The sequence below is a fragment of the Pipra filicauda genome, unplaced genomic scaffold (genome assembly GCF_003945595.2).
Source record: "Pipra filicauda isolate LSUMZ 115617 unplaced genomic scaffold, ASM394559v2 scaffold259_size1095435_pilon, whole genome shotgun sequence".
Taxonomy (NCBI): domain Eukaryota; kingdom Metazoa; phylum Chordata; class Aves; order Passeriformes; family Pipridae; genus Pipra; species Pipra filicauda.
In genome coordinates this window covers 563,793-587,721 of record NW_024104375.1, presented here as the reverse complement: position 1 = coordinate 587,721, position 23,929 = coordinate 563,793, and the positions used below count along the sequence as shown (strand labels likewise).

At 40.9% G+C, this 23,929-nt stretch overlaps 2 protein-coding genes across 2 annotated transcripts; both read right to left on the bottom strand.

Annotated features, from left to right (window-relative positions):
• Nucleotides 1-208: 208 nt before the first annotated feature.
• Nucleotides 209-23,085, bottom strand: LOC113985233 (histamine H3 receptor-like). The gene is made up of 4 exons (XM_027715858.2): nt 21,634-23,085; nt 6,010-6,298; nt 3,124-3,290; nt 209-1,448 (listed from the first exon to the last, which is right to left on the bottom strand). Exons 2-4 carry the CDS (start codon nt 6,254-6,256, stop codon nt 663-665), a joined length of 1,200 nt encoding a protein of 399 aa, XP_027571659.2. The 5' UTR covers nt 6,257-6,298; nt 21,634-23,085; the 3' UTR covers nt 209-662.
• Nucleotides 15,386-21,641, bottom strand: HRH4 (histamine receptor H4). The gene is made up of 3 exons (XM_027715877.2): nt 21,345-21,641; nt 18,587-18,753; nt 15,386-16,208 (listed from the first exon to the last, which is right to left on the bottom strand). The coding sequence occupies exons 1-3, from the start codon at nt 21,589-21,591 to the stop codon at nt 15,414-15,416; spliced, it is 1,209 nt and encodes a 402-aa protein (XP_027571678.2). The 5' UTR covers nt 21,592-21,641; the 3' UTR covers nt 15,386-15,413.
• Nucleotides 23,086-23,929: the final 844 nt, after the last annotated feature.

Sequence of the window (23,929 nt, the reverse complement as noted above, 5' to 3'; positions counted from 1 at the left end):
CTCAAAACTACAGCCATAGAAGGCTTGTTTCTTGAAGAATAGCTGGACATTCACATAAATGCTTTACACACCTAAATTCTCTACTGCTGCATCTGAGCATATACACAGAGTAATGCTCTTCTACAGGGAACACATACACTCGAGTTTTTGAAAAATGGCCAAAACCCTTTAGTGAAACTAAATAATCCTGTTAGGTGTCTGGCAATAAAACTCATAACTTAACTGGATGTTTGATGTAGGGAAAAATTAGATTCTGAATGCAATACAAATTGTTCAAAAGAAATAGAACAGAGAAGGTAGTAACTTTAGAATACTACAGCAAATACCCAATTTCATTGTATTTTTAACTAATATCAAACGTAAACACAAATATAAGTTGTAATGCAACTGAAGATAGTATCTTCAGCAACCAGAATTAAGATAACATGGATAGACTACTAGGCAAAGTCAGATAGAGGCAATAGCCTTGAAGTGGCCAATTGAAATAGCTGGGAAAAGTCCATAAACCTTGGGCATGCGTGTTTGTCTGAAGGAGGACATTTCACATTTCACAGAAGGCTTATTTAGACTTTCCAACTAGACTAGTCTCTTGGAAAAGACTAAATCTAATAAACTGTGGCTATTTACATTCCTCATCCAGCTCTTCTTTTTCTTTTTTCCTTTTAAAAAGATCCTGATCTCAATGTGGCAAACTTTTTGGGACACAATATTTTCAGAAAAGCCATTCTAAATTTAACATGACATAGAGGGTAGAGAAATGGATTCAGAGAGGAATTGATCCATAAAAGCCAAAAAGTTGCTTCATACAGGGCATTATGGACACAAGTTCCCTGGCAGGCCCCACGAACAATCATTAATAAAGAGTATGGGGCCCAGCAAATGGCAAACACACAGACAATTATGGCAAGTGACTTCGCAATTTTCTTGTCCTGCTGCAGTTTTGACCTAGTCTTTGAACAGAGGGAAACAGAAAATTCATTTTCTGGAGTAACAGAATTCTCTCTTGATGGAGATGAGCAGTCGGTTACCAAAGACTCTTTCTTTGGTCTCATGGAAGAAGAAACACTGTCCTCTGCTTCCGAGGAAGGAGAAGATGCCCCTGACCTTGGCAAAGGGCAAAATCTCCAGGACAGGCTGCTGCTCCTTGGAGGCTCACAGTCCTGCACACTGCCTTGCCGCTGGCGCCTCTGGATGCTGTGGAAGATGTGCATATTGAAGTAGATCACCAGGAGCAGTGGCACAAAGAACTCCAGGGTGGATGCACACAGGAGGAAGTACCAGTTGTCATAGAACTCGGCGTAGCACTGATCTGCTGCTACTGCGCTGTGTCCGGCCACGTGCTCCCAAAAGAGGATTGCTGGGCAATAGAGGAGAAAGGCTAAGACCCATATGGCCACCATCTTGATGGCAGGGTTGGAGGTTATTCCCTGCTGGGCTCTGTAAGATACCTGCAAGGGAAAAAGAAAGAAAAAGGTCAGATTTTTGAGATACATTTTGGAACCAAGGGAAGTAGCAGAAGAAGTCATCACAGTGCTTGGTAATTTAGAGCTATGGCTCTGCTGATCAGCTGAAGCTCACCCAAGCATGTTTAATTCATTGATGTTGACATAGCATAGGGTTGTCTCTCTACAGGTTAGTGTAGCTGTACAAGGATCATGGTCCAGGGTATGAAACATGATCATCCATCAGTACCTAGTAATTTGGTATGCCTTGTTTGAGACACCTTGTGATCTGAAGTTCCAGAGTTATTAGTATCTTATAGTTGTTCAGAGCATAACTCCCATTCACTGGCAATTGCAGTGCTTTCTGCAGTATTTTGCAAACAAATAATGTTATATGCATCACAGAAATCAACAGAAAATGTGGCACATAGATTTAACACCCACCTTTAAGAAAATTGCTTATTGGACATTTCATGAGAATGAAGGAATAGATTCCAGCTCTGCAATGCAGTCCCTAGCTGATGAAACTACAAAATCACCCCTTTTCTTCCTTCTCCGACCACTCCAGGACTAGTACCTATTTTCCACTATATGCTGTAGACAGAGAGGTACATTGCAGTTCACATCCTTTTCCACCCCTTTCCCAGGATGACAGAGTAAACAATTCTGGGAGCTTAGATATCCAATTGAAAACACAAGCTCGAGCTAATGTCATATTCATGCAGGTGCTCTGAATTTTGTATTTTGTAAATGCTGAGTCTTTGGCTTTCCAGTGTAACATTTCTTACATACCAGATGTTTTGGTGTTTGTTTTCCCAGATTTTTTTCCTTAAAATAAAATAAAATAATAAACCTTAATATACAGGCAATTATAATAAGTGGAATTAATTACAATTGACAAAAATAAGACTGAAATGCTATTGTATGATGTTATGTTGGCAGTCTCATACATCACAAAAGAGCTGGAACCTTTAGTTCTCCCTGACATTCCCTGCCACTTGAGCTAGCAGCATAGCTGGTGAGAAATGCCGGCATCCATTTTCGACATTACCTGAGACATAAAGCACACACAACGTGTGTAGGATGCTGTGAAGAAAGCAAAGGCAGAGTGCATCTGAAGTTTGGGATTCTGCTCCAAGAGGACTTTATTGCCACATTTCTACAGGCCATCATTGCATTCTACCCCTTGTCCCATTCTCTGCCTGTTTGCTCTTGCTCCCAGTCTTCTCCAGGAACATTTGTGGCCACATCTCAGGTCTAGACATCATCCCTGATGTCCTTTATTTCACTGCCTTAGCTTCACTGCCTTTTCCTCCCATTCCTGATTTTACATCCAAACCCAAATCCAGTTTACTCTGAATTTCCTCTTTCCTTGCCTGTTTTTTACTAGTCTCGTGCCTTACCCTTTTTACCCCTTAGCCTGCTTTTCTTCAAGCAGTAGCACAACGTGAAGCAGAAATTGTGAGAAAAGTCCTGGTTGACTAGCTCTGTGCTAGGGCATGCTCAATGAGGAATATTCATCCAATCTAGCTGCAAATATCTAATAGTCTCCACATGTCAGTATATTTTTGAGAGCTATTATCTCAATTAAATTTTGGGCTTATACTCACAAACATAGCAAAGGTTGATGAATATAATCCTCCAACAAAAAAATCAGAGAAGCTGTAAACAGGGTACTTACGGCTCGAGTAACTGACAGGAAACGGTCATAACTGATAAGAACAATGTTAAATACTGAAGCTGTGCACAGGAGATAATCCATGACTAGCCAGAGCTTGCAGATGCCTCTTCCCAAGTGCCACTTTCCCGTCAGGCTGTATGGGATGTAGAGAGGTATGCAGAACACACCTGTGGAAAGCAACCACAAAGACACCATGCAGTTCATATGGACTGCAAACGGTACTCTGCAAGCAGAGAGACACATTATTATGGAATTTGGGTAAAAGAAATTAACAAATCTATTAGGGTGGATATATGATTTATATACAGAAATTCATAAATTCTCATGAAATCTGGTGGTGACTTTCTATGTATTAGATCTTAGTGCGATTTATGTATGCTGATTGTTGGAAACAAGCTCAAAGCAAATCAGCGAAGAAGGATCTACTGAAGAAGAAAACTGCAGTCTAACCAATTTACACTCTCTAAAGGTACATAATTAGTGCTGCAGCATATATGCGCTGTGGCTGCATTCTGACATGTAACCTCATCGCTGTATTTCCTCTAGTCTTTTGTCTTTTAGAGCTTCCCCCAGGCATATCTACAGCTGTTGCCAATGGCAGTTTTTATTGTAAGATTGGTTAGCATTTGCAAGCTAAAGACAATATATTGGACAGTCTGTGTGGTGTTTGGAAATGTCTTCTACCAGAGATAGAACAGACACAGCAGAAGAATGAAACTCCCATTTTTAAGGAGTGTTTTAATCTTGTCCTTGTTCTCCACCTGAGAATAACTCCAGAACCAATTTTTTTTCTATTAAATTTGGGGTTTTTTGTCCAAAAGGCCTTCAACAGAAGTACTTAATTAAGAAAATCATGTTTGTCTTTCATTTTTAACCCAGCAACTTCTTCATTTTACCTCTAATATTCTTTCAAAAGTGTGGTGCAACATCTGATACTACATTCCTGGAAATGCTGATCTACCAGAGACAAATAGAAAGTTATATGCAGCTTCAAGATTCATTTTAAACTCTCCAGCTTATTCTTTTCTTGGTATGTCCATCAAGACCTTAGAAGCTACTGAACATTACCAGGCTATGTGGCCTACTGACTATAAACCTCTGGGCAATGAGCTGACAGATTGCTATCAACAGGGAAATGTGTACAGCTCTTTCGATAATGATGGCTTGTTTAACACATACCCTAGATACAAGCAGCAACACTTCTGTACAAAATACTCATTTTCCATAGTTGCTGATGACAGCTACTGTTCTCATCAACTTCTATGGGATCAATGTTTGCTTTCATGTCAAAAAGAAATTACTGGTTTTGGCCATAGATATAAATATAGAGGCAAGAACCAGGTTTTAAGCATTTATATTTCAAACTATTCTCACTTTTACTAATTAGTGGATGGAAAAGACATGAGCCACATCCCTGGAAAGATTCCAAACTTTTAATAAATTAAAAAACAAAACCAAAACAATAAACAAACAAACAAAAATGACGAAATGAAACAAACAAAAAAAAATTTAAAATTTAAAAAAATGAATAAAAAAAAAAAACCAGCAACTTCAGAAAATAAAGTATTTCCTGACCAATACCAGACACAAAATCTTAGATTTACACTGTCTATATAGGCTAGTGTAATACTGATACCAGTCATTTCCTCTTGGTTGATTTAAGACTACGTGAGGCACCAGCCACAAAGAAGAACTGATGCAGAAGGAAGATGTTTGCACCTCTTGACTACACTATGAGATATGAGGAAAACCAGACTTTTGCAGAAGACCTGAGCTATGAAATAGCAGCTCCAGCTGCCTGGGCAGGAAAACAAAGGCTTCAGCAGATGCATCATTTGTTTTCTGCACCATAGGGCGAGTCCCAGAATAAGGCACCACCGGTTATAAATGGCAGAAATAAAGGAAAACCTTAAAGGCTAGACTAATACACTTCAGTACAGAGCACTGACAAAGGAACAGCATTTAGGGATTGCCAGATGTGCAGTGGGTCGGTGAGGGCTATTTCCTTTTTCGTGATTCAGTGAATACTGGTCTCTGTGACTGTCCTGAAGACAAAGTACTTGTATGCAGAAATACCTCTTTGCTAGCCTCAAGTCAAGATGCTTGCACATCTTGCTGGCACATCTGCCACAGGACCATGGTTTTGTCAGGCTTTCTCTGCTGTGTGGGCTGTTTCCCTGGCCTGAACCATGGAGGAGTACTGCACAAGACATTCACACCCCCACCTCCTCACTTGGCACCACCAGTCAGGGCTGGATCCACGGCACCTCCAGTGACCAATTCTTCTGGAGTTCTGCAATGTCACTATGGGAAGAGGGGACCAATAAGGAATACAGATGGAAGATGCCATCAAGGTATTACTGATATCGAACAACCCATTGGATCAATAGCCTGTGCTAAGTTGAAGCCAGTAAAAAGTCCCGGTGGTAAACTATTTTGTTGTAGTGCCATACATTCAAAAGTCATTAGTACTATGTAGAGAAGTAATTCATTTGCCTGGATGTATCACACATAGCTGTATAAGAAAACAATTACACTGTCAAAAATAAGGATATTCTGAAGTGTGTGATGAACAGTCTTACAGGAGGGGCAAGGGCAAATCACAAACTGTAGCAAAAAAACATTCTTCCTTCAGTTAGTATTTACATGTAATACTTGGTTCTTTTTCCTGAAGAAACATTAAAAGCATTTCTATGAAAAGGGATGCATTTCTCGTTATAACATATTTTGAGGCACAGTTGCCTGCTAAAACACATTCCTTTCCCTTCCCCTACAAACATTTGGGAAATAGTTATCTTAGAAGAAACCACACAGAAAATAAAACCCAGTGCTTCTCCTAAGATTCCCAGGACACAATTAGCACAGGCCTCCACCACTGTGACTTACCCACTGCAAAGTCAGAAACAGCAAGATTGAGAAAGAAATAGTTACTCCGATGCCTGAGGTTTCTGTCCAGGATGAAAGCAAGGATCACCAGGATGTTTCCAAGGATGGTGACCAGACATAGCAACACCATGAGGAAAGCCAGCAGCACCAACACGCCCAGGGAAAACTCAGAGCTGGGTGACTGGGTGGGCCGAGTCTCATTACACGCTGCAGCCACATGCAGAGTTCCGGCAGTGCTGTTGTGCATGTTGTGTATCCCGGTCAGTTCAGCCTGGGAAGAAAGCTGTATCTGGCAGAGTTATCCAAAAGACAAGTCTATTAACAGGCTGGGCTGAATACTGACCCTTTCAAAAAAATTCACAATATCAAAATGATGGAACACAAGACTTCAAGACCTGGAGTCTCTAACATTTCTTGATCCAAATGCACCTATTGGTCTGAAAAAAGACACTCATAAGCAGCAGTAAGTGCACACTTTGAAGTAGATTATCTGTTTCTTTCCTGAATACAGATCCTTATCTACTGAGGTCAAAAAAGCTACTCTTTTCACAGTCAAGCAGTTTGCATATTAGCACTGTGTAAGCAGTTTTATACATTGAATTCTGCAGAAGCTAAAACCAGATCTCATTTTCACTTCCACCGTGGTCAATGGGATTTAAATTATTACAATTCTATTTCTGTTACAGTAAAATGTAGGCACTTTTACACTTGCTGCTACACCCCTTATTAAATTTTACAGTTAAGAACAGAGAGATGTTAATGCTGCTGGTTACAGAGCAGTTAAAATGCAGTTATACACAACAGAAGCATCACCAATACCCTTTCAGCTCTTCCTAATCAGAAGCAAACCTAGCCCTGGGCAGGGCCAACCAAGTTTCTGGACTTTGCAGGTCTTTAGAAATATGGCCCACTTCTAAATCTAATCCTCTACTTCCAAGTAATTCCTGGTAAGCTTCCACTCCAAAAAGCACCAAACCTTTAGCCCTCTGCAGGTGTGAGAAAACATATCCATTCCTCATCACAATTCCACTTATTTTGGTAGGGGTGCACAGCAGTTGTCGGGCCATGGCTGTGACTGCTGCCTGCAGCTCAATGGCTCTGTAGCAGCATGGCACACCCTGCGACCAGCATTTCTAACTGAGGCCGTAATGCTGGGTGCTTGAGGAGGTGTAGGACAAGTAACAAGCAAAGAGAAGGTGGGCAAGATGTGGGGAGGAGAGGTACAGTGCTCTGATCCTGTCTTGCTGAACACAGGGAATTATAGTATAAAGAGTAATTAAAGCAAAAGGTGTAGGGCAACAGGAACACAAGAGACCTCAGGAATGATAAAATGTAGCAAAGAGACACCTGCCTTAGGGGAGGGGTGTGCACAACTGCAGCCTGGGAAATGCACTTGTGGCAGGATGGCCTACCTGGATAAGGCCTAGAATCCGATCGGAGAATGCATACAATGCAAGCTATCATGCAAGTTATCTGTGGTGAGCTACAGCTGGCACCAAGTTGTGTTTTGGTGTTGAATTATGCTAAAACCAGCCTGGTTCACCAAACTTCAAACGCACATCCTGCTTTTTGAAGCAGGATTTGACAGATAAGCTAGTTGCTGGCCTGTAAATCTGTGACTACCAGTCTACCACTTAACTATAAAAGCCCCACCCAACTTTCATATAGCAGATTCTTCCACGTACTTCCTTGAAGTGTGGAGCTTCTCCCATGAAGCAGGGACACCCCTTCATGCATACTCCCCCGAGGTTAAGAGAAAGAGAGAGATCTGCCCACTATCTCGTATGGTAAATTATATCAATCTCTACTTAATGATTGTTTCTTTTGCTAGCTTTGATACAATTGCTTTAATATAATCGCTTTGATACAGTGCACTATACTACTTTATGCTATATTATACTCTGTGAGTAGGTTCTTAGCCTTTATACCATATAGTAAATAATTCTGATTTGGATAATTTGTCTGTTCACCCGTCTGTTCATTTGTCACAATAAATAATTCATTTTAAACAAATATAGCCGATTTGCCATTATTAAAACCTGCAGGACAAAGTGATTTAATCACACCTCTATAATTCCTTAAATTTAAACCATTAACACAATTCAAGGCTAAGATAGGATTCAGCTGCACCTAAATTCCTCTCTGAGAAGGAGTTTAGAAAGTGAATCCTTTCTGCACTTTGTAACCCAATGGCAGGGCTTCTTTAATAACCTTGTCTAAGCCTTCCACTCCCACCCATGACAGCACCAGAGGAACTAGAGCTTCCTGTACAGTCACAAAGCACACTTGACATGGGTTACATTGTAATGGGACCGTGTTGCACAGCACTCTGATCAAGGCAGGGAGGTGATGAAGTCTTCTTTAAGCAAATCAAGGAAGCTTCTGGATCACAGGACCTGTTTCTTGTGTAGGACTCTACAGTTCATGGCATCTGCTGGAAGTGCAACACAGCAGGTACAAGCAGCGAACAAGGTTCCCGGAGGGTGTCAGGGAGAACTTACAGATACAAGCACTGCATGGGCTAACAGGGTTGACACAGAGCTGGATCGGCTGGCAAAGAGAAGCTGGTTCAGGATGTGTTATCAGTGCCAGATTTGGCTGTAGTGATGATGAGGTAGTGGAATTCAAGATCCTAAAGGGGGTAAGGAAGGAGAGTAGCAGTACAGACCATGGACTCCAGGTGAGCAGACTTTGGTTTAGGAAACTGGTAGGTGGGATCCCATAAGAGGCAGGTCTGAAAGCAAAGGAGGTCAGGGAAGTTGCAGGCCTCTAAGGACAGCAACCTTCATGCACAAGAAAAGCCCATCCCAATTCTCAAGAAAACAAGCAGATGTATCAGGACAGTGGCTAACCAGGGCAATGCAAAAAGGCAGTGTGGAGGAGTGTGAAGGAGGGATAAGCTACAAAGGAGATATTTTAGAATGTTGCCTGGCCATATAAGAATAATGTTAGGAAAACAAAAGCTCATCTAGAATTAATGCTTGTAAAGGACATCAAGGACAACATAAAGAACTTCAGCCACCCCATTAACAGTAAAACACTGAATAAGAAAAATGCAGGTGCTTTGCTGAATGGTGCCAGTGATCTCATAATAGCAGGTGCAGAGAAGGTTGAGGTACCCAGTGCAATCTTTGCTTCATTCTTCACTAACTAGATCTCCCTTTTCTCCATGCTAAGTGAACAAGTTCAAGGAGGAGACCTGTCAGGAGCAGGTGAGAATAAGGCACAATTACTTAGGGGGACTTGACCTATAAGAGTCATAGAATCATAGAATCAGCTGGGTTGGAAGAGACCTCCAAGATCATCAAGTTCAACCCTTGATCCACTACCACTGTAGTTACTAAACCATGGCACTAAGTGCCACATCCAGTCACATCTTAAAAACCTCCAGGGACGGAGAATCCACCACTTCCCTGGGCAGCCCATTCCAATGCCTGATTACCCTCTCTGTAAAGAATTTTTTCCTAATATCTAACCTAAACCTCCCCTGGCACATCTTAAGACCATACCCCCTTGTCTCACTGATAACTGCCTGGGAGAAGAGACCAACCCCACCTGGCTATAACCTCCTTTCAGGGAGTTGTAGAGAGTGAGGAGGTCTCCCCTGAGCCTACTCTGCTCCAGACTGAACAATCCCAGTTCCCTCAGCCTCTCCTCATAGGACTTGTGCTCAAGTCCCTTCACCAGCCTTGTTGCTCTTCTCTGGACCTGCTCCAGCACCTCAATATCCTTCCTGAACTGAGGGCCCAGAACTGGACACAGCACTCCAGGTGTGGCCTCACCAGCGCTGAGTACCAGGGAAGAATCACTTCCCTGGTCCTGCTGGCCACACTGTTCCTGATACGGGCCAGGATGCCATTGGCCTTCTTGGCCACCTGGGCACACTGCTGGCTCATGTTCAGCTTCCTGTCAATCCAAACTCCCAGGTCCTTCTCTGTCTGGCTGCTCTCCAGCCACTCTGTGCCCAGCCTGCAATGCTGCAGGGGGTTTGTTGTGACCAAAGTGCAGGACCCGGCACTTGGCCTTGTTGAACCTCATCCCCTTGGAATCAGCTCAACTCTCCAGCCTGTCCAGGTCCCTCTGCAGAGCCCTCCTGCCTTCCAGCTGATCAACACTTCCCCCAGCTTAGTGTCATCTGCAAATTTGCTGATGGTGGACTCAATCCCCTCATCTAAATCATCAATAAAGATATTAAACAGGACTGGGACCAACACTGATCCCTGGGGGACACCACTAGTGACCGGCCGCCAACTGGATGCAGCCCCGTTCACCAGCACTCTCTGGGCCCAGCCCTCCAGCCAGTTCCTAACCCAGCAGAGAATGCCCCTGTCCAAGCCGTGGGCTGCCAGCTTTTCCAGGAATATGCTGTGGGAGATGGTGTCAAAGGCTTTGCTGAAGTCCAGATAGACCACATCCACAGCCTTCCCCTCATCCACCAGGTTGGTCACCTGATCATAAAAGGAGATCAGGTTGGTCAGACAGGACCTGCCCTTCCTAAATCTCTGCTGGCTGGGTCTGATCCCTTGTCCATCCTGTAGATGCTGTGGGATTGCACTTAGGATGATCTGCTCCATAACCTTGCCAGGCACTGAGGTCAGGCTGACAGGCCTGTAGTTTCCTGGGTCCTCCTTCCAGCCCTTTTTGTGGATGGGCTTGACATTTGCCAACTTCCAATCATCTGGGACCTCCCCAGTGAGCCAGGACTGTTGGTAAATGATGGGGAGCAGCTTGGTGAGCTCTTCTGCCAGTTCCCTCATCACCCATGGGTGGATCCCATCTGGTCTCATAGACTTGTGGGGATCCAAGTGGCTCAGCAGGTTGCAAACTGTTTCCTCCTGGATTACAGGGGGGCTATTCAGATTCTTATCTCTTTCTACAAGCTCCAGAAGCCAGCTGTCCTCAGGACAACCTGTCTTACTGTTGAAAATGGAGGTAAAGAAGGTGTTAAATACCTCAGCCTTTTCCTCATCTTTGATAACTATATTCCTGCCCATGTCCAATAAAGAATGGAGGTTTTCCTTGCCCCTCCTTTTGCTATTGATGTATCTGTAGAAGGACTTTTTGTTATCCTTCACAGAAGTGGTGAAATTAAGTTCAAGTTGTGCCTTCATCTCTTTAATTTTCTTTCTACATGACCTAACTATATTCCTAAACTCTTCCCAAGTAGCCAGCCCTTTTTTCCATAATCAGTAGGCTCTCTTTTTTACCCTAACTTCCTTCAAAATCTCCCTGTTCAGCCAGGCTGGTCGTCTTCCCCGCCGGCTCGCCTTTTGGCACACTGAGACAGCCTGCTCCTGTGCTTTCAAGACTTCCTTATTAAAGCATGTCCATCCCTCCTGGACCCCTTTGTTTTCCAGGGCTGTTTCCCAAGATACTCTCTGACCTAGTCTTCTGAATAGGTCGAAATCTGCTCCGTGGAAGTTCAGCATAGAGGTTTTATTGATGGCCCTCCTTGCATCCCTGAGTATTGAAAACTATTATAATTTCATGGTCACTGTGCCCCAGATGGCCTCCAACCACCACATCTCCCACCAGCCCCTCTCTGTTTGTGAACAGCAGGTCTAGTGGGCCCCCATCCATCATAGGCTCATTTACCAGCTGGAGCAGGAAATTATCCTCTGTACACTCTAGGAATCTCCTAGACTGCCTCTTCTCCGCTGTCTGGAGTTCCCAGCAGACATCCAGCTGGTTAAAGTCACCCATGAGAACAAGGCTGGCGATTTTAAGACATCCGCCAGCTGCTTGTAGAATAATTCATCACCCTCAGCATCCCGGTTGTGTGGTCTGTAACAGACTCCCACCAGGATGTCAGCCTTGTTGGCCTTCCCCCTGATTTTGATCCACAGGCACTCAACCTTATTGTTACTGACTTCAAGTTACACAGAGTCAAGAGACTCTAACGTATAGAGCCACCTCTCCACCTCTCCTACCTTGTCTGTCCCTTCTGAAGAGCTTGTAGCCATCCATGGCAGCGTTCCAGTCATGCAAGTCATCCCACCACATTTCCGTGATGGCAACTATATCATAGCTTTCCTGCTTCACGATTGCTTCCAGCTCCTCTTGTTTGTTACCTATGCTGTGTGCATTGGTGTACATGCACTTCAGCTGGGCTGCTGATTTCACTCTTAACTCAGGATTTCCACCCTTATGCTCCTCTCTGGACCCAATGGGCTACACTCAAGGCTGACAAGAGAACCAGCTACCACCCTTGCAAGGCCACTTTCTATCCCCTTTGAATGGTCATGGAGATGGAGATTCCCGACAACTGAAGAAAGACAAATGTTGCAACCATCTTCAAATGCTGCCACAAGGACAAAAGGTCAGATTCTCTTTATTCCCTAGGAAAATAATGGGACGAGTCCTCTTGGAAGGTGTTTCTGAGAACCTGGGAGATAAAAAGATGACTGGAAACAGTCAGCATGGACTTACCAAGTGTAAATCATGCCTGAGCAACTTGGTGGTCTTCTTTGACAAAATTACTAGATTAGTGGACAAGGGGAGAGTAGTCATCTGCTTTTTAAATTAGAGAATAAATCAAATGTTGAAGTTTTAATCATAGTCCTTCATGGGGCTGAGGGAGAAATCTATGTGGTCCTTCCTTTGGAACATAAAGGACATAGACATTAGGAGAATCCTTCAGATTCAATACCTGTTCAAGAAAAAAAACAACCAACTAAAGGATAACACAATTTCTTCCAACGTGTATGTTTTATTTGTTGGATGTTTTTTAAAACCTGAGAGGGTTAACTTAGAAAAACACTGGTGTATTTTGAGTTGAACCTCACAAAGTCATATACCGACTGTAACTATGTATTTGCAAGGTCTATTGGACATCTGCAAAGACAGAAGAAAATTCAAGGATGTGAAATGGGTGACTGGATAGAGACTTGGTTTAGAAAACCCTTTGGCAAACAAAGCCCATTTGAGTCAGGTTATAAGAACAGATGCTAAGTATCTTATCATAACTCTGGAAAACGTCCAATAGGGAGAAGACTCACAATGCCACCTTGACTAAGACAGCTTTAATGATGTGAGCAAAGCCACCAAGTGCTTGACCTACCCTGTGAGCACTAAGCAAAATTTTCAACAATTAGAAAAATATAACAAATTCTTCTAGTATACAGGAATGGTGGGACAAAACAGTTTGAACACTGTGTGTAATACAGAAACTAAAGAACATTGATCTCCAGTAGCTTCCCTACTTTATGTTGTTTCAAATTGTTCTCCTTGGCAAACTCCCTGACAAACTAGTTTCCCAGCACTGCACAATGTGGATTCAGTTTACCTAGTCAATAATTTTGTAGGTAATTTTTCCAAAACAAGCAACACATTCTTTAAGTACAAAATGCAATCAGAATATTTATATTAAAAGCATAGGGATAGAAAAACAGGCAACTCAAATACCTTCCCATTTTGGGCCTATCTTCAGTTTATCTGTTTAACAGATGCTTAGTGCACCAGCTATTCTATAAATGTTTTAGCTCTGTTAGTGTGTTTGGATTTTTTAAGCCTCACAGAAAAGATTCCGTGATTCTGTGAAAAACTGCACAAAATCTATGCCAGCACCTTAGCTCGTGACAGTAAAAACAGCTGTGCTGAACCAATGACCTCCTCCTGAAGCTGTATCTCTGTTAGAAATCAGGCTCACAATCCAGAACACTATCCATGTGAAGCAAGAAAGCATAAAGAGGATGAATGTTGAAAGATAATCATCCACCAGTGTGAAAACTATCAAGAGAAGTCTTCAGTTCCAGACCTCTGAATAGAATGACATTTTAGCTCTTCAAAGCCATCAACTTTTGTGCTATGATTAAGCTGCTTATATGCATTTGAATTGTGCTTGCAAAGGAGTACTGTGCTGTTGCAATACTTCTATAGCCATTTTCAAATTAATTTAAAAACTATTTAAATGGATTACTGCTCTTCATTGTTCTGTGCATCAGATTTCTCTTCCCATATTTTATACATTTATATCTACGCATATACACACACAAAGAGGAAGAAAATTACATAAAAGGAGAGAAAAAAATTTAACTAGTGACTCTCACTTACCCATCCATGAAAGCCTTCTAGGTGAGTTGCAACACAACACAAGGTAAGAAGGTTTGGCACATGGAATGGGTTGTAATCAAGCTCCATTGCCTTCTCCAACACATCTACCCACTCCCTTCAGCACTGCACATTCAACTGCTTTATTTGTTAACAGCTGCTTAAGACACCTCTGTGTCAGCTTTCAGACCTCTGTAAATCCCATTCTCAAGCATTGAATACAGCCCTCGCTCACTGATAAAAAAATCCAGTTTGATAGTTGTTCTGTGGCAGAGAAAATCCATATAATGTCACAGTAATAGGGCACAAAGACTGATCTAGTATAAAAATCACTCTGTCGGATCAAATTTGTTCCAGACATTTTGATGGAATACCTTTGCACTTGCAAAGCTTCACACTGGAGAGGCTATTGTCTATTCTCGCACAGACAGCCAAAATGATAAATCCAGCATGAACTTAGCATTGCTTGCTCTGCTAATTCAACAGGAATGTGATCATGCACCCAAGCCTGGCCTATCTTTCAGGCCATCAAATACTGCACAGATCTGGCACTAAATATCATTTAAGCATGACCAAAGAGAGTGTCAGGACAAAAGACAGTATGGGTGAAAAGACTAACAACCATTTATGTCTGTGACAATTTTGATAACCAATCTCAAAATTCCATTTCCATGCAAAATTTCATTCTCTGAAAATCATTCAGAATGACTAACTTACATGTACTGTGTCCTGCAACACAAGGCATGAACTATATTAAAATTAGAAAAGGACAGATATGGCAGATTAGGCAGTCCACTCTCTTGCATATTGCTCACTGTGGGAATTCTAATAACTACAGGGCACTATCTTGTATTCATAATAGTTTATAAAATGAAATTATACTGCTTCTGTGAGTATTTATATAACCTTTCAAAAATGCAGCAGAACTGTTTCTTCTCTGAGAGCTTTAGGTTCACAAATAGGACATAAATTTTACTTCAACACATACAAAAGCTGGTATTTCCCTCCAGTGAACTTCTACAGAGATATCTGTAAAGAGTTCTTTCACAGTGCCAGCACTATACATTAAACAAAGGGGAAAAAAAAGTGGAAAAAAAAAAGTACCTCAAACCCACAAGCCAAGAGGACATCCGGCAAAATTTTTTATTCTTTTTGATGCACTAGATGGTGATTAATCTGGTGCCATTCTAGCAAAACCAAAAACAAGATTCTAAAAATTAGCAATATCAGGGCAAATACATAATTCTGCTGCAGTAAACAAATGGGTTTTTTCTCTGTTTATGCTGAAGATACATATAAAAAAATACCACTAAATAACAGAGGAACCTAATTGTTAACACATTTATTTTAACTCTCTAAAGAGAAGGTGTGTTACCTGATCTCAATGTTGCAAACTTTTTGGGACACAGTATTTTTATGAAAGCCATTCGAAACCTCATATGACAGAGAGGGTAAAGAAACGGGTTCAAAGAGGAATTGATCCACAAAAGCCAAAAGGCTGCTTCATACAAGGAGTTATGGATGCACTTTCCTTGGCAGGCCCCACGAACAATCATTAATAAAGAGTATGGGGCCCAGCAAATGGCAAACACACAGACAATTATGGCAAGTGACTTCGCGATTTTTTTGTCCCGCTGCAGTTTTGACCCAGTCCTTGAATGGAAAGAAACAGAAAAGTTCCTTTTGAGAGCTGTAGGACTGGTTTCTGTTCTAGATGGACAGTTAGCCATCAATGCTGGTCTCCAAGACCTCGTTAGCGATGAAACACTGTCCTCTGTTTCCGAGGAAGGAGAAGATGCCCCTGACCTTGGCAAAGGGCAAAATCTCCAGGACAGGCTGCTGCTCCTTGGAGGCTCACAGTCCTGCACACTGCCTTGCCGCTGGCGCCTCTGGATGCTGTGGAAGATGTGCATATTGAAGTAGATCACCAGGAGCAGTGGCACAAAGAACTCCAGGGTGGATGCACACAGGAGGAAGTACCAGTTGTCAAAGAACTCGGCGTAGCACTGATCTGCCGCTACTGCACTGTGTCCGGCCACGTGCTCCCAAAAGAGGATTGCTGGGCAATAGAGGAGAAAGGCTAAGACCCATATGGCCACCATCTTGATGGCAGGGTTGGAGGTTATTCCCTGCTGGGCTCTGTAAGATATCTATGAGAGAAAAGGACATCACATATTCAGACAACATTTTGGAAAAACTGTCTCCAAGAAACCAGAAGCAAGTCAAATATGATATTTGTTCTGTAATTTCCCCAGACACCTAGAACATCTTCACTATGTACAGTCCTGAAAAAACTCTTAGTCTTGTTCTTCTTGCACTGTAGCTCTGTGACTTATTTTAACACTTGGGATTGGAGAGGAGCAGAAATTATGATGGCTAAAGTACAATTTGACTTCAAGGTGTGAAAGGACATAGGTTGTTGCCACCGCTTAGTAAAGGAATTAGTAAGGAATCAGTTTATGATTCATTAGCTCAGGCTGAGCAGAGAGCAAAAGCAGCTGTGGGAATTCCTTCCTGCACAGCAAAAGTAGAAGTTTCCTATATTAGATAGGTTGCCATGTGAGACTGCAAACACTAGATAACATCATTTTTAATGATGCTTCCTCCTGCCATAGCAGAAAAATCTATCCCACACATATGCTTTATTTAAATATTCTATTTTAACATTTGCTTTACTTGTTAAAAGCTCATTGCACTACTGAAAATCTTGATGGTTTTATGTTTACCTAGACAGCATATCAAGAATTAAAATCATGACATTCAAAGTTAGGAAATACAGGAGTTAAAACCACCCTGTAGTAGCCCAGCCAGTATGTGCAATACATACTTCCATGTCTCAGTCCCCTGCATCTTTCAGAGCACAAGAAGATTAGTTAATGAAAAGCTGGACAATTTTATTTCCTCCATTCTGTTTAACATTTGACATCTCAGGCTTTCCTCAGAACTATTATCTTCCTCATCACTTCCTATGCCATTCATTAGCGTAGCACTTGCATGCTACACAAATATTAATGTACAGTATCTTCACAGCCTCATATGACACAAGGGGTATTGTCCCTATTTCACCAGCAAGTAACAGAGCAGTAGTGCACTGTTATACACATTATTGTAGATATTTCATTTTACTGTAGCCTGAAGATTCACACTCCTCTACATCTCAAAGCAGCATATTGGCTCAGTGAGCAGCTCCAGTTCTGCAGTAATGAATTTGCAAGACCACAAGCATCTCAATTTAGAGGCAGAAAATAGGAAGCTCAGAATAACTTCACAAAATGTTAAGTCTAAAATGACTGGCACCTGGCCACGAGCCAGGTTTGCAGCATAGTCAGAAGTGGATCCCAAGTCTATGAAGAAGCATAGTATCTTTTCTTTGGATAACAGTCCTATGTTACACACTCCTGGACTCACTCCATTCTAATTACCTAAAGGAGAAAATCAGAACGTGATCATGTAAACAAAGACCATCACTAGCTGCATAAGAACATGGATCTCAGTTGGGTTGCAGAGGCCCTTTTAATTTACATTTTTCACATTTTGAGCTCTGCAACTTCATTAATATCTTAAATATAGGTATTTTCATACTTTACTGTTCAACTTTAAAACAAAAAAAAAAGAAAGATGGAGAAGGACTTTGTACAAGGGCAAGTAGTGACAGAACAAGAAGGAACTGAAAGAGGGTAGGTTTATGTTAGATATTAGGAAGAAATTCTTTGCTGTCAGGGTGGTGAGGCACTGGAACAGGTTGCCCAGAGAAACTGTGGATGCCCCATCCCTGGAAGTGTTCAAGGCCAGGCCAGATAGGGCTTTGAGCAATCTGGTCTAGTGGGAGGTGCACCTGCCCGGGGCAGGAGCATTGGAACAGATTATCTTTAAGGTCCCCTCCAATCCAAACCATTCTAAGATTTTATGACCAAACACCACATAGAGCTTAGAAATGGTGAATGATAATATTTATTACTGAATACCTTGGATATCTTCCGTAGCAGAAGAATGACAACACTCAAGAAACACCTCTTACCTCTCCACATATTGTGATTCATTCTTCTTTCTGCTTCAAGGGCTTAGTTTCCACTCAACTGCTTGTTGGCAGCGCATGCCAATCACCCCCTGGGGTAATTCAGATCTTCACCTGATCTTCACCCAGTCCATCCCACATCTCCCTCCATACCTCTTCTTATAAAGCCTAAGCATATCCTTGACCCCATCCAGTTTTCATCACACCTCTTCTAACAGCCAAAGCCCAAGTTTTCCACACGCCTGCTGTCCCTTTCCTACCTTAGCCTTCCCACCTTCTCTGTAGTGTTATTAAATAAATTCTAATGCAGATGGCAGGAGGGTAACATCGAAATTATAGACAAGGCAATGTCCTATCTCTAAGTGCCAATGCAACACTGAAGAATCATCATTTTTCAGAAAAAAATGCTACAATAATGAAGGACTATTTAGCTTCTACTGTTAATAGTGAATAGTCTGAGTTTTATAGAAATTCCAATATATATAAAGCTATAATTAGAAATGTTATTCTTACAGCTTTTGTAACTGACAGGAAACGGTCGTAGCTGATAAGGACGATGCTAAACACTGAAGCTGCACACACGAGATAGTCCATAACAAGCCAGACCTTGCACAGGCCTTGTCCCAAGTGCCACGTCCCTGTCAGGGCATAAGGGATGTACAAAGGCATACAGAACACACCTATGAAAATAAAACAAGCATACATGTCAGTCAGCACTGTAGGGAGTGCTTGTCAAAGCATAGAAACATTTCTGTGGTATCTGATAAAAGTAAATCAATACTGACTGGAATTGCCACATGGAAGGCTTTGTATTATCATGCAACCAATGAAAACTTTACAACAAACTAGGCACTAGTAACATTCTTACAATTAATACCTCTCTGAAAGGTGTATTGTGTTTATTGTGTATCATTATTACTTCTGTTAATATCACCTGCTAAAGGAAGGAGCAGCTGACTTTTTTACCTGCTGAAGTAAACACTATTCTGTATTAATTGCTGAAATTAAAACAAACAAAAATACCTTTTCCCCCAATATAATTCACTAACTGCTTTCTACAATAAATTATCCAACTGCCATGCTTCTATCCTCTTAGAAGCATGATATGGTGTCCAAAAGTGTTCCAGAAGTAACTTTTTACAGAAATCTGAGTTTCAGACTAATTTTTAAAACTATACAATCAGAAGGCTGACAAAAACTGCACAGTTAATTAAACACACCCAGCATAACATTTCTTTTCATCATAATTCCTGATCATAACCACTTTTCAGTGGTGAGCTGATAGGGCATTATCTATGGGAACACACCAAGACATGGGACCATACATGAGTGACCCACCCGTACCCATGGCTATCTAAATTTAGGCTGTTAAATACAAATGTTGTGAAAGTGACAATATTACCTTATTTTAATGAGTTTCGAGGTGATCACCCTACACAGAGACACAATGCAGCCTTGGGAGGCTGAAAAGCTAGTGGTGGAGTTTGCTAGGATGCAGAAATGCAGTGAACAGCATGAACGCTGCAATGGAATGGAATCACTGCATCTATAGAGCAACTAATGCTTGCTCTTTCAAGTAAAATGCCATATTATAGATTTTACCACTCATGGGGGGAGAAAAGCTATGATTTCAACTTTAGATTTACTACATAATAGTGTGTACTCCTGTAACAGGTATTGAAGAGTATCTTGAGAGTCTCCATTTCCATAAAAATAACAGAATTCCTGTTATTCTCTCTCTACTAAGAATCAAGAGATTTCTATTCAAATCCAGCTATAGGTCCAGAAGCACAGAGGTAATGCAAAAGTTGCTGAATGTCAAAATCAGATAGATTGGATATGTTCAAAGAATAAGCAAATGACTGCAAGCTTTCAGCAATTAGGATCATGCAGAAAGTAAGAATAATTTAGGTATATCTCAAATCTAAATTATGTAGCTATGGAAATACAAACAAGTTTGACTCTAATGTAGGCAAAGCTTTTAACCAAATTTAGAATTAAAAACTAGACATTGTGGTAAACATAATATCAGAAACAAAAACTTATGGAAATTAGGTAATGCCAAGTAAGCTCTACTTCCTTCTTTGACAGAGTACATTATTTACTTCATACTTCCCAGCTAGATGCTAGTATTTGTACACTGTGGTGCTACACTGTGAACCAGATGACAGAACACCACTTTATCCACTGAGAGTTTGGGGTTTTTTTCTGCTGACTGTGGTGCTTTTTTCCTGTATAATGCAACTGCACAGCAGACAACAAGAGCTCTGTGGCACAACAAAGCAGATGTAAGCTGGAAGAAAAAAATCAAGCATATGGGGGAAGCATATGAGATCTGGACATCACAAGGACAGGACTATTAGAATCTGTGCCCCTAACAGAACTTCTGATACTAGCAATAAATTTTAAGTAGAGTTTTTTCTTTTCTTTCAGTATTCTTTTTAAATGTGTGGCTAAAAAATAGTAGAATAAAAACAGTTTATCCAACTGCCATTTTTTTGTGATATGACAAGTCAGAATATGGATTTCATGAAATAGCCACAACTGTTCAAAACCATCCTTCTACACACCAAATAATCTAATAAGACTTTTAGCAAAGACACTCAACACTTCACAGAATATTGTAATACATCAATCTTCAACAACATATCACATTTGTGTCTTAATTGTACTTTTTCTCAGTACACGTTCAAAATTAAATGTGTCCCTATTTACAAATATATACATGTAAAATCAAACTTCTTAGTAACTGTTTGTTATTTTTATTTACCTATACAAACACATATTCCTAAGGTATTGCTCTAGATAGAGCATGTATAGCAAAATGTTTAAAAATGCTATTCATCACTATTTAATCACAAACGTCAGGTGATTATCTGTATTGAGTGACACCAGACTGAAACAGAAGATATCGACCAGGTATGGAATATCTGCCAGGCAATACATGCTGTAATTGGACTATCTAAACTTCCATCAAAACTCTTCATAAACAACTTCCATTATTTGTTATTCTGTAAAATTCACACAGAGTAGTATTTTATCCTGAAGCAGTAACATTAAACATTACCTGTTTACCTGACAAAGCATCCATTTTTTTTCTGAAAAATCATAGGCTAAAATACACCACGCAACTTCCACCAATTCTTTCCCTTCCCCTACAAACATTTGGGAAATAGTTATCTTAGAAGAAACCACACAGAAAATAAAACCCAGTGCTTCTCCTAAGATTCCCAGGACACAATTAGCACAGGCCTCCACCACTGTGACTTACCCACTGCAAAGTCAGAAACAGCAAGATTGAGAAAGAAATAGTTACTCCGATGCCTGAGGTTTCTGTCCAGGATGAAAGCAAGGATCACCAGGATGTTTCCAAGGATGGTGACCAGACATAGCAACACCATGAGGAAAGCCAGCAGCACCAACACGCCCAGGGAAAACTCAGAGCTGGGTGACTGGGTGGGCCGAGTCTCATTACACGCTGCAGCCACATGCAGAGTTCCGGCAGTGCTGTTGTGCATGTTGTGTATCCCGGTCAGTTCAGCCTGGGAAGAAAGCTGTATCTGGCAGAGTTATCCAAAAGGTTGGGATTCACAAGGGGTTAAAACAAGATGGGTCAAAAATCCAATAAACATCAAAACCAAAATTGTCTCAGGACAGGAAAAAAGTAAAAGCTTTTGATGCTAGATAAATCTAATTTTCTTAAGATATTTTAAACCATATAATTCTGGAAGAGTAACTGGTTAAGAAAGATGGGTTTTTTTCAAGTTCGTATTTTAAAATGCAAGTTCTTCTTTAAGCAACCTGATTCTTATCTGTGGAGGTCAGGATGGCTGATTTGAGGTTCTCTCTTGCTTTCCTCCCTCCCTTCCTCCCTCCCTCCCAGAAGTGTTTTGCTTGCTAGCATTATGGACAATTTTTTCTGAATTTTTTCCTCAATCCTGTGTACATATCTTAATGAGAATTTAAGCTATTTTCTAATTTCATCCTTGCTTATCTGGTGTAATTGCAATTCAGCAAGTCTGTGGTTCCTCTCTGTTGTATCTTTCTGTTGACCAAAGACATGCTTGACTTCATTGTTGTTCTTCTTTTTGTGGACTCTAGGGCTGAAAACTGATATGATGTAAATAACCATATATAGAATTACTTACCAGTTAACCAGTAATGGTCCAACCCTCAGAGATCACCTGCAAAACTTCCACTGAATCACTTTCAAAACTCTGAGCATCAACCCCAGTGACACAATATCAGCTGCTGCCACACCAGAACCGAGGAACTAAAATATCAATGCCCTGAACATGAATGAGAGCTTGGCAATTAACAGGATGAGGCTTTTTTTCCCCACACTGGTGGGAAAAATCGTGTGTCTTCCACAAATGCTTATAGTTTGTATGAGTAATGAAGCTACTTGCAGAGAGCTGTGAGTATTCCACAGTTGTAAAAATTCAATCACTTTTATCATGGGTTCTAAAAACACTTTGGTGTCTAATTTTAGACACTTAAATCTGAAAAATACTGGCTGTCATGTCTTCTGTTGTGGGAACAAATTCATTAGCAATTGCCAACTGCTTTTACTAAATGTTTGGATGGTTGCAGTACAAAAAATGCAGAACTTTATTATCCATGCAAATATCTTCCCAGCATGCAAGTCCATTATTGCTTTAAGCTTTATTTCATTTCCAGGTAATGCAGAAAACACACTATAGCATGACTGCTTAGTAATATCACTAGCCTGTCTTCTGCTAGCCATACTGAAGCCTCAAGAGTAAACTCAGCAGCTTCACTGTTTTTCATGAGAACCAACTGACCTTGCCAAATGGCTTAAATCTTGGGGTGCTTTCTAGGTGTATATAGCTACCTAATTCTTTTCCATCTCCATCCCTCAACATTTCTTCTTGGAGTTAACTTAGATTTAACTTGGTTTCTTGAAATCTTAAATATCCAGTTCTTCCACACCATGCCTGGAAAGCCTGTGTGTAGCAAGTAGTCTACAAATATGCTTAACAGTGGGTCCACTAAATGAGCTTTTAGAAGAATTATTGTGTGGCTATAACTATGATTAAATCAGTATAGAACACAGGTCTACACAGAAAAAATATCTGAAGTAGCTAATAAACAGCTGATTTTCATTTTTTTATTCAAATAGATGTGTTAGGCAATAAATGCATACCACAGGTGAACACACGAAAAGGATCCACAGTAAATGTTCTTTTTCTCTTTTCTTCTTTCCCCCACATTAAAAAAGAACACATATAAAACAGTAGAAGCACCACTCTGAATTACCTGCAATATCAAGAAATTACAAACAGTCCAGAATTGCTATGCTGCACTGAGACAATTATCTTCACTTTTAAAAGTTAAGGGTAGTAGATTTTAGAAACGTCACCTTTTCATATATCAACATGGAAGATCTCCAGATACATGTAGGACATTTATAAGAACTGTTAAGTCTCAGAACCACTTGTAAGCTTGTAAAAATAACAGTTCTGCTCCACTGCTCAACTGTCTTGAATTAATTAAGGCTCTTCTACCTACAGTCTCTGTTTGAAAGATAAACCACCTACCAGTTCTTCAGAAGGTACTTGGCTAACAAAATAGCCCAATCAGAGAGCAGATACCAAGTCTTGGTCTGGTCACTGAAGTTTGAGACACAAAGAAAAATAAATCATTCTGATACTACCTTGTCGGAGACTGTGGTACTGTAATGGCTAATCTGTTTTCATCCATACTCCCAATTCACTTCCAGAATAGCAAAGCAAAAACAGTAACATAAAGAGATTAGACAACCGAGTGGCCAAAAAGACAAAATAAAAGCCACAATCCACCTTTTCCCGCTAGTGTTTGATACTTCATTGACAT